Source organism: Raphanus sativus, unplaced genomic scaffold (genome assembly GCF_000801105.2).
Source record: "Raphanus sativus cultivar WK10039 unplaced genomic scaffold, ASM80110v3 Scaffold3735, whole genome shotgun sequence".
Lineage (NCBI taxonomy): Eukaryota > Viridiplantae > Streptophyta > Magnoliopsida > Brassicales > Brassicaceae > Raphanus > Raphanus sativus.
This window is the reverse complement of record NW_026619039.1, coordinates 1-9,973: the sequence shown is the minus strand read 5'-3', so window position 1 is coordinate 9,973 and position 9,973 is coordinate 1. Positions and strand designations below refer to the sequence as shown.

The following is a 9,973-nucleotide window of genomic DNA, read 5'->3' as shown; positions in this document are numbered from 1 at the left end:
AAAAAAAAAAAACTATAATATACGTCTACTGCGACGTGTATTGATGGTCTGACGCACTCACGTTATTGACCAAGCATCACGTGCTGCTGATCCCTCTCACCGTGGCTATCCTGTCTCAGTGTCTTCGTGGCACGTGCTGATGACTACTCAGGACCGCACATCCTGTAGTCAAAGTCAACTGTTACCGTCAAACAATTCAGTTTGAAATGTTGATCCTTTTTATTAGGTTCCCAAAGACATACTGCGTAAATAAACAATTTACTAAGAACTTTTTAGGGACAATTAGTAAAATACCCTCAGAAGGAGAGTAAATTAGAGAAGTATACATGATGGAACCTAACTGTAAAAAGATACAATTTGCTGTATATGAAGACGAAATTGCCCCTAATCCATCGTACAAGAGTCTGTTGGTTACTGACATTAGATGTCTGAAAAGCTGAAAAATAGATTATAGCTTAGCTGGTAGCATTATAGGTCTGCAGAAAGTAATTATTTTTTTACACTTCAGATGGCAATTTCTAGCCACACGATTTTCTTTCTCATATTTATAATCATATTTTTTAAAGACTATGGAAGAAACCTAACATAGAGGATTAATAGCATAATATTAACGTGTTTGGTTTCTTTCCAAACTCGACTCGCTTGTCGATTCCACGGCTCCGTTACGACGCGATGCTGGTCCGCAGGTTCATATGTCCCAAAGCTTCACTCTTCGCCGTCAACTACCACCGCCGTAGTCTTCATCATTTTCTCCAAAACGGATTAATGCTCATCAATCTCAGCCATTGTGTTTCTACCACGATTTTTCATCTCCATCAATGTTCGGATTTCTTCCTTGTGGTTCAAACCCGAGATTGAGTCAAAAACGTAAAATTTTCCATCAAAAAAATTCTTATTCATGTCGTCTAAGCTCCTCCTTCATTTTCTAAGCCTTCGCCGTCGTCGGGATCAGACTCGTCGGGATCAGACTCGCCGCGTCTAGTATCTTTAGATCAAGTAGCATTTAAAAATATTTTGATTCCAAATTGACTATTGAGAGATTAATTCTGATGTGTTACTAGGGGAGAGGTTACATAATTTTTTGATGAATGAATTCATGGTAAAGTAGTCTTGTTGTTAGCAGTAATAAACGTATGTGACGACTAAGTATGAATGTAACTGTTAAGATCTCATTTAAAACATTATGCTTCTATCGGATAGCCAACTATGTATCGCTACATAGTTGGTTAATCGTTAACAATACAATGAGTAATTTTCGTGTTAGCGGAATACATCAAATGGTAAAGGCTATTGATAATGTTAGAGGTGATTTAACAGTTTTTAGACAATGAAAGATTAAATCAGTACACTTTATACAAAAACATTAATCTAATGGATCGATAAAATATAAGTTTTCGGTTAACAAAAAAATTATCTAGTGTATATTATAGCATGTAAGTATGAACTTAACGACCAATTTTGAAATTAATGTATATTTTAATGGATAAGTTGACAAAATACAATAACTTAAATATATATATATATATGTAATATTCTAAACATTATGGTGAAAATCTATAGTTTGTAGCCGTTAACAAATTATGTATCGGTTAACAAATCATGTATTGGTTAACAAACCAAACCATATATCAGTTAACAAACCATGTATCGGTTAACAAATTATGTATCAGTTAACAACACTTATTAGTAACCTTTTGTAATATTTTCTTGCAGTTAACAAACTTGTATCATCTAATAACACTTTCGTCGCAGCTAACAAGAAATATATCTCGATCATCGATTTCATAACCATAACAACCATGATGGAGTATTTGAAAAGTCTTCGTTGTATTTCAGGAACTCATCTGAGACAATGATTCACTCATCTAAAGCTCATCAGCTAACACTGCATGTATCAATTAACAAATCATTTATCAGTTAACAATCCACTTATCAAACAATATATTTACTCAAAAACCACATATCCATTAATTTATCAGCTAACAAATCATGTATCAATACAATGTATAAACTGTCAAACAATTTATCAAATCATGTATCAATTAATAAATTTTTGTAACATTTTTTCAATTATTTATTAATTAATGATGTTTTATTATAATAGCTAACGAAAATATGTTTTGTAAAGAGTATAAAATGTAAAATCTGATAAAACTAAACATAAAATGGTATCAGATAACTAAGTAAAAAAATTGGTCAACATAATTGTTATCAAAATACGTATAAGCTAACAAACAATGTATCATCTAACAAAACATGTATTCGCTACTTACAATTGGGACAGGTTCATCCGCCGGAGGAGTTCAAGAAAGAGCGTCATCACGGTGTCCACAATTTCATCAGCTCAGAAAGTATCAAAATGGACAAGACAAAGACCTGAGTCGACCGTGAGAATAGAATCAATGGCACAATCGAACTCAATCTTAGAAAAAGAACACATTCAAGCAAACAAACAAAAAAAAATCATAAAAAAGAGAGATTTTACCATAAAAGCATAATCATGAGTTTGGAACCCCTTTGTTCCACAGTGTGAGAAAAGTTCTCATGTTTTGTTTTTTCCATTAAACCATTCTCTGCCCAGAAAGAGAACAATCAAACACATATATAAAATAATTTCACTAGAACAATAAAAATAGAACAAAAAAAATTCACACACACCAGAGATGTCGTTCTCCCAATTTCTTCTGATTATGAAGAGTTTTTGTTCACCAAAAATCTGTTCGAATTGAATTTATTTTTATCTTTTGATTCTTCTTCTTCTTCTTTCCATTTTCTTTTATAAAACTCTGTTTTTTCTCTCTCTTTTTCTATCTTTCTCTCGTTTCTCTTTCTTCTCTATTTTAAACGAATGCATTTTGTTTAAAGAGATGTAACTGACACAAATTTTAGATAGGTTTCTGTATATGATCAGAAGCTATGAAAACAGACTGACAAACTGACCTACCTACACGACAACTGGCTCTATGGTCTATGATACCAGGGGTAAAATGGGAAGGAAAATATATATGGTTTTGGAAGGGTAAACGGCTAATTAGCATTCCGATTAAAGGCATAAACACCAATTGTCTCAACTTTTTATGGGGTTATTAATTTCATAGCTAAAATCAAATACTTATGCCTCAATTTCATAACTAAAATCACATAGTTATATGATCACCAGCGTTCACAGAAAGCTTTAGTTAAGTGAATACGTTGTAAATATGATGTTACACCATGTTTAGGTAGTATTTGTCTTATTTGTAACCATGGATCTGAATCTAATTTTGTCGATTTGCGATTTCATATTTCCCACTATATTTTTCTGACAATTGAGATTTTCTTCGGGAGGGGAACTAATAAAAATGCTCGATTTTCATCAGAACAAGTTTTATTCAAGGGATGACAATCATTAATTATAGGATGGATGTACTGTTAACTATATCTTAACATTTGCATCCAAAAAAAAAATCATTAATTATATTTCAAAATTAATTTCCACTAGGACTAGGTTTTTTTTTTGAATTATACAGAGGTATCTTAACCTCAAAAAAGTGATTCAGACTAGTAACGTATTGCAACGTGCCGGTCTTCTGTCTCTGGCAATGTCGAAATGTTAATTCTCCAGTGATAGAACGTAGATGGCGGAACTCACAGCTGTAAACCCTTTACCTCTAGAATTAGAAGCTTCACTAGAGTTAGAAGCCTCGATTAAGGACTAGGGTTTTGTCTCCTGTCTTGGGCACGTTTTCCATTTTATAGTGTTAGAAAATTTGAGATATAATAAAGCTATAGTTTCTTATAAAAGATATATCCATGTCCATGCAAAAAGTGGATTATCCACCTTTAACAACAACAAAGTCGATTATACACAACTTATATGACAATGCAACTAGGTTAACAACATGTCAACATTACTGAAGCCGAAGCCATTGTCAAAATTTCTGTATGAGATATCGTGCCGAGGGTCTGTATTTTACATTATTACCTGCTACTACTATTTTGCTGGAGATGTTACATTATTGATAACAAATATTTAAAAATAACACGAAACTGTATATCTCACCGAACCTGTTCCGTGACCTGTCGTAAGCCAAACTCGTCAAACATACATACATACACGACAGAGTAAGGAAACATGGTCTTCCTTACCTTGTCCTTTTTATATTGTCTGCCAGTGTCATTTCTTTTTCTTACTTTATACAAATCTAAACTAGATTACGAAATAAAAAAATCAAAGCAAAAACTTTGAGTTTTTCTTGCGGTGGATTTGACTTTTTCTCATTCTTTTTTTAAAAAAAAATTTCTTCACGGTAGTTTACAAGAATAGTAACCATGTAATTAAAGTATCAATAATTAATTGTTCCAAAAGAGAATCAATTTAATGAGCAACTGACAATCATGCTTAGCTGGAGTTTACAGATTCTGATACTTGGGAAAATGGTACCACAAGTTTAGTTAATCCAATTTTATCATCATCACATTATGAATTAATCTACATGGACAGACAAAACTTTCACCATCTGAAGAAGATCCAAATAAATTATAATCAAAATGTAGATTAAGTGAGGCCACTTGTAATAAGTAAGACTTTTTCGTATTGTTTTCCTCACTGAAAAGGACAAGAAGAAATGTCTAAAGTAAAGAAATCTTACAGCAAACGAGTCGCATAGATCGAGAAAAATTGAAACTAATTAAAAGATTTCAGAAAGATGATGATAAGTTAAATAAACATATTAAGAGCCTCTGAAATCTCACCAACTCCTTCTCTGTCTCTTCCACCTCATTTACTCAATCTCTGTTTTTCTTCTCTACCACTCTCTGGTCTTTCCCTTACACACGCAAGTACGTATATAAACACACACACAAACTCTTAAGCTTCTTGATTAGAGAAAGAGCAAGAGAAAGATTCACAAGAAAATAATTTTACTCGATTCTTGTTTCTTTTCTATGAACATTACCTTGTAGTAATATCTTTCATTCAGACTTTTTGTAGTCAAATGGATCTAACGGACCGTCGCAACCCTTTCAACAATGTGGCCTTTCCGCCGCCGCCGCCACCGCCCTCAACTACCTTCACAAGCCCTATATTCCCACGAGGAAGCTCTTCCGGCACGACTTTTCCCATTCTCGCCGTGGCAGTGATCGGAATCTTAGCCACTGCACTCTTGCTTGTAAGTTATTACATCTTTGTCATAAAATGCTGTCTCAACTGGCACCAAATCGACATCTTCCGCCGCCGCAGCAGACGAAGCGGTGATCAGAACCCTCTAATGATATACACTCCTCATGAGCTAAACCGAGGTCTCGACGAGTCAGCCATCAGAGCGATCCCAATCTTCAAGTTCAAGAAGAGAGACGTTGCTTCAGGAGGAGGAGGAGAAGATCAGAATAAGAGCTCACAAGAATGCTCTGTTTGCTTAAACGAGTTCCAAGAAGACGAGAAGCTGAGGATTATACCTAACTGTTGTCACGTGTTTCACATTGATTGTATCGATATTTGGCTTCAGAGCAACGCGAATTGTCCCTTGTGTAGAACCAGCGTTTCGTGGGACGCAAGTTTCTCTCTTGACCTAATCTCTGCTCAAAATTCTTCACCAGTGGATAATCCTCCTCCTCCTACTCCTCCTCCTCGCGACGAGGTTTTAAGAGGCGAGGATGACTTCTTAGTGATTGAGCTTGGTACAAGTAATGGTGATAACAGACAAAGCGTGAGAAACAGAGACTTTCTTGCGGAACAAGAAAGGGCTACCTCGGGCCAGGTGTTGATCAGTCCTTCCCCTAGAGAATTCGATCATCGTGCAATGCATAATAAAGAGAGAATCTTTCATAAAGTGACGAGTAAAGGAGATGAGTGCATCAATACTCGTGGCAAAGATAATCAGTTCGGTGAAATTCAGCCCATAAGAAGATCAGTGTCGATGGATTCTTCAGTGGATCGCCAGCTGTACCTGGAGCTTCAAGAAGTGATTGGTCGGAATACCAGGGAGATTCCAGTGATGGTAGGAGATTGTAGCGGTAGTGGTGGTAATAACAGAGTGTTGAAGAGATGTTTCTTCTCTTTTGGAAGTAGTAGAGGTTCTAGAAATTCCTCAATACTGCCTGTTTAGTTGAAGTTGAAATCCTAATTGTTGTTCCTTTCTTTATTTTTTTCTTTAAATCTTTTTTATTGAATTTTTAAAAATTGTTATATCTAGAGGTGAAGTGATTCAAATTATTTTGGAGGGTGAGGTAGGAGAACTATAAACGTGTGCAATGTTTGTAAATCAAAAGAAGTTAATGGATTTGATAGTATCATAGAAATGTAACTGAATAGTATTACTTCTAGTTTAATTTGTTTGAATAGATTTCTCTGAACGTTAAATGTGCTATGGAAACATAATAAAAGTCACATCTAAGCGACTTTGATTTCCTCAAGAACCAAAATAAGTATGACTTAATTATTTCATCAGCCGTTTCAAACAATATCTATAAATCTAAGAACACTTTTATAAAACTTGCAAAAATAATGGATAATTAGCCCCAACACTGAAGTAACAACCTTTACTCTGAATCCTCTGATACACAAACAATGATTTTAATTGCTGTAGATCTAATACAATATCTTTTTGATGGGAATATATAAATGCTGACACCACACAATCCTCACTTATTTTTGGTAGTGGTTTAGTTATAGGGAAGCTAAGTGAAGGGGAAGTATGTAGCTTAAATGGAAAACAAGACAAGGACTGACTCAACATATGCACATATATTTTAACTCAAACGAAAGACTCTACTCTTTTAAGTGTTCCTCATATATCTTGAACCTGGACAGATGCGATGTTCCATCGAGGCCTTTCTCAAAGTATCCCTTGTTGTATTCTTCTAAAGTGAAATCTTTGTATTTTTGGAGGGCTTTCTTCAGAGAGAAGCTCTTTGATTGGTCCGTAAACCGTTGAACTGGGAAGCATATTTGTGCTGAAAAAGGCCGCGACAGAAATCCTCGGTCCAGCTCTGTTTGCAAGCACCCCTATGCTCTACGCTTATGAACTTGTCATTCGTTATTATCTGCATATTAAAAGGTATCCTAGTTTTCTCACCAAAAGTGCATTGTATATATATATATTATATATTATATATATTTTTTTTTTTTTTTTTTTTGTGCATTGTATATTAATATACTTCTAAAAGCTCCGAAATAATATATTGCCTGTAAATAATCTCCTATGTTGATGACGAGTGCTCCAGGAATAGGAGAGACATCGACCCAAGAGTCCTTATGAAGAATTTGAAGACCACCGATTTGGTCCTGAAGAAGAATGGTGATGAAGGAGCTGTCAGAATGCTGACTTGTCCCAAAAGTTAGGTCGGGTTGTGGACAAGGAGGGTAATAATGGCCGAGCACATTCAAAGCCTTCATGCAATCCATGCTCTTAAGCGTCTCCGAGTGTAAACCAAGAGCTTCTGAGAGAAGCTCAAAGAGTAAACCACCTAAAGTCATCACATGCTTCGAGTACTCAATCATAGCATCCCTGAGCCAATTATGTCAGTTAGAAATTCAGAACCGAATTTGAGCACATAGTAAAATATTGACATTGGTTTCCAAATTTTTTAGAAATATACTATCAGCCTCCAAATTATATAAAATATTTTATTAAAGTCTTAGTTAATATTTATATTCCACAAAATCTTAAATCCAGACCTAGTTAGAATCAATATATCTTCCAAAGATGTTTGAAGAGAAAACAATATTTATACCTGCAAGCCAATGGGATCTCTTCAGGTTTGGAGGATCAGGAGCCATACAACAAACGAAGGTGTCTCTCCAGTTAACACATAGAGTAGAAGGATTGTACAGATCAAAATTACTATTGTAGACAACACTCTTGGTGGGGTCACGAGTGAAGTAAGATGCCTTAACTTTGAGATCTTTCTCATGAAACCTACGAACTCCACCTTGGATCTCTTCAATCACGCTTAAAGGAACACCATGATTGATCACCTGGAAGAATCCCCAAGTCTCTGCAGCATCTTTGATCTTCTTAGCAATGTCTTCACGTGACACGTCTACGTCTGCTAAGTCGATAATAGGGATCGCGGAGGCTGAAACAGAGGGTTTCTTGTCGGATAAGGCACCTTGAGGGAGACGGAAGATACTAGGAACCTCAGTGATGTGAGCGTCGACGAGACCTTTAACGCCTGCCTTGGTCTCGTCGAAAGCTTTGCGCTCGTTGTAAGAGTCGATCTCCATATTTGTTCTTTTGAAACTATTTCAAAAATTCTCACAAAAGTGGGTCGTCATATATAGGACGAAGAAGAAGAATGTTATACGTAATATGGATCTTGATGTGACTTTGAGTATCAAGAAAAATGGTATACGTTTTCGCTCTTGTGGTCGATAAGTGATTAAGGGAATATCTCTTATAGGTATACTATTCTTTGTTATGATCATGAGGTGAAGGAAAAGATAAGAGGCATAGCAGCGACAATCCACGGTTGAAATTTTGATCTTTGGTGTGTGGGAACGACAATGACCGTTGATGACGTTATTAGTTTTTGTTGGCCGTGATGTCAGCATAAACATTCACAACCAGGAAAACTCAAAAAAAAAAAAAATTAAAACGAACGGATGGAATAACACTCCTCATATTGAAAGTTTTTCTACATTTTCCTCGAATACTTTTTGTTAACTAATATTCTCGTTTACACCTCATTTTTCTGAATTTAATAGAAAGAAAATATTGGTAAAAGTTTACAGTCTGGTTATAAAAGAAAGCTCGTAAAATTATGAAATCCAAACCAAATATATTATATTATTTATATTTTGATAAAACTAGTTGATTTAAATATATTATAAGATTTAGATACATTATATTATATGTTCAAACTTGAAAAATATATTTACACTCGCGTTCTAAGTCTCACACTTCATTATTGGGAAATCAACTTGAAACCTACACAATGTGTACTCATAAACATGAACACGTCTAATAATATGCCCAAAAGTATAAAGATGCAACAAAGCAGCAGAAGAAAGAGCTGCCTGCTAAATTGATTCGTCCAGCTGAAAATTCAATGAAAGGAAACTTTGGTTACAATTTAGAAAAGAAGAACCAGTCCTAGAAATAACCAACGCAATTGACAACAGTGGACTATAAGAGGTCAGAGACATATAATAGTCATAATTATATTAAAAAATCATATTAATATGACCACATGGTAATAGAGAATGAAAGCCAAAAGAAAAATGGTATACGTTTTCGCTCTTGTCCATTAATTTTCTGAATATATATATATATATATATTAATTTTTTTGATTAAAAAAATGAACGAATAGTAATAGAGAATGAAAGCCAAAAGAGAATCCTGATTATTGATTAATGATAAAACAAAAGAGATAAGAACGCATGCATGGTTGATAGTCAAGGTCGGCATTGACACAAAAGGCAAACCAGAACACAAGACCAACAACCTATAATCTCACAAACATAAAACTCAAACGAGGTCGCTATATATAATTATGATAAAATTATATATATAGCTAAACCTTTCTTAAAAAGAAAAACAAAAAACAAAAAAAGGGTTCCATAGTATAGCTTCGACTAAAAGATTGGCTATGCTGCTGAGGGGGCAAGGCTGGTGAGAACATCACCATCAGACTCCTTGGAAGGCAAGACTGCAGCAGTGATCGGATTCAACTTGGATTCAGTTTCCATAAAGTTCTTGTAGTCCAAACTTGGATCTTCATAAATCTCCCACCATTTCTTCACTAGCATTTTTATGTCTTCACGCTCCATGTGCTCTTCGGTTTCGTCATACTTCCATGGCTTTGAGCCCTATAAAATTGATTCAGACATGAGTATTTACATCTAAAAATAAGACAAGAAAAGGATTATGGAATTAATACAAATTAAAACGTACATTTGCGCAGTAATGGACCACATGGATTTGGTTAAGGTCAACATGTTCCGGGTGACGCCATAACATAGCCAATACAAGGTTGTAGGTGGAAGGAATC

At 34.9% G+C, this 9,973-nt stretch overlaps 2 protein-coding genes and 1 long non-coding RNA gene across 3 annotated transcripts; 1 reads left to right on the top strand and 2 right to left on the bottom strand.

The window, feature by feature from the left end:
* Positions 1-1,632: 1,632 nt before the first annotated feature.
* Positions 1,633-2,863, bottom strand: LOC130506856 (uncharacterized). Its single transcript, XR_008942154.1, has 4 exons — positions 2,659-2,863; positions 2,486-2,573; positions 2,274-2,376; positions 1,633-1,885 (listed from the first exon to the last, which is right to left on the bottom strand). It is a non-coding gene; the product is annotated as an uncharacterized LOC130506856 (long non-coding RNA).
* A 1,714-nt stretch (positions 2,864-4,577) lies between these two features.
* LOC108831707 (RING-H2 finger protein ATL1-like) lies at positions 4,578-6,193 on the top strand. Its single transcript, XM_018605232.2, has 2 exons — positions 4,578-4,821; positions 4,962-6,193. Exon 2 carries the CDS (start codon positions 4,977-4,979, stop codon positions 6,084-6,086), a length of 1,110 nt encoding a protein of 369 aa, XP_018460734.1. The 5' UTR covers positions 4,578-4,821; positions 4,962-4,976; the 3' UTR covers positions 6,087-6,193.
* Positions 6,194-6,537: 344 nt separating this feature from the next.
* On the bottom strand, positions 6,538-8,244 carry LOC108831712 (1-aminocyclopropane-1-carboxylate oxidase homolog 6). Its single transcript, XM_057001547.1, is given in 6 exon segments — positions 6,538-6,862; positions 6,864-6,983; positions 6,985-7,023; positions 7,166-7,487; positions 7,714-7,738; positions 7,741-8,244. Coding segments are annotated over 6 exon segments (1,086 nt in total). The 5' UTR covers positions 8,207-8,244; the 3' UTR covers positions 6,538-6,748.
* Between the last annotated feature and the right edge of the window lie 1,729 nt (positions 8,245-9,973).

Bases quoted from the DNA above. Each gene is read 5' to 3' on its own strand.
- LOC108831707 (XM_018605232.2), top strand. From the start codon at position 4,977: ATGGATCTAACGGACCGTCGCAACCCTTTCAACAATGTGGCCTTTCCG.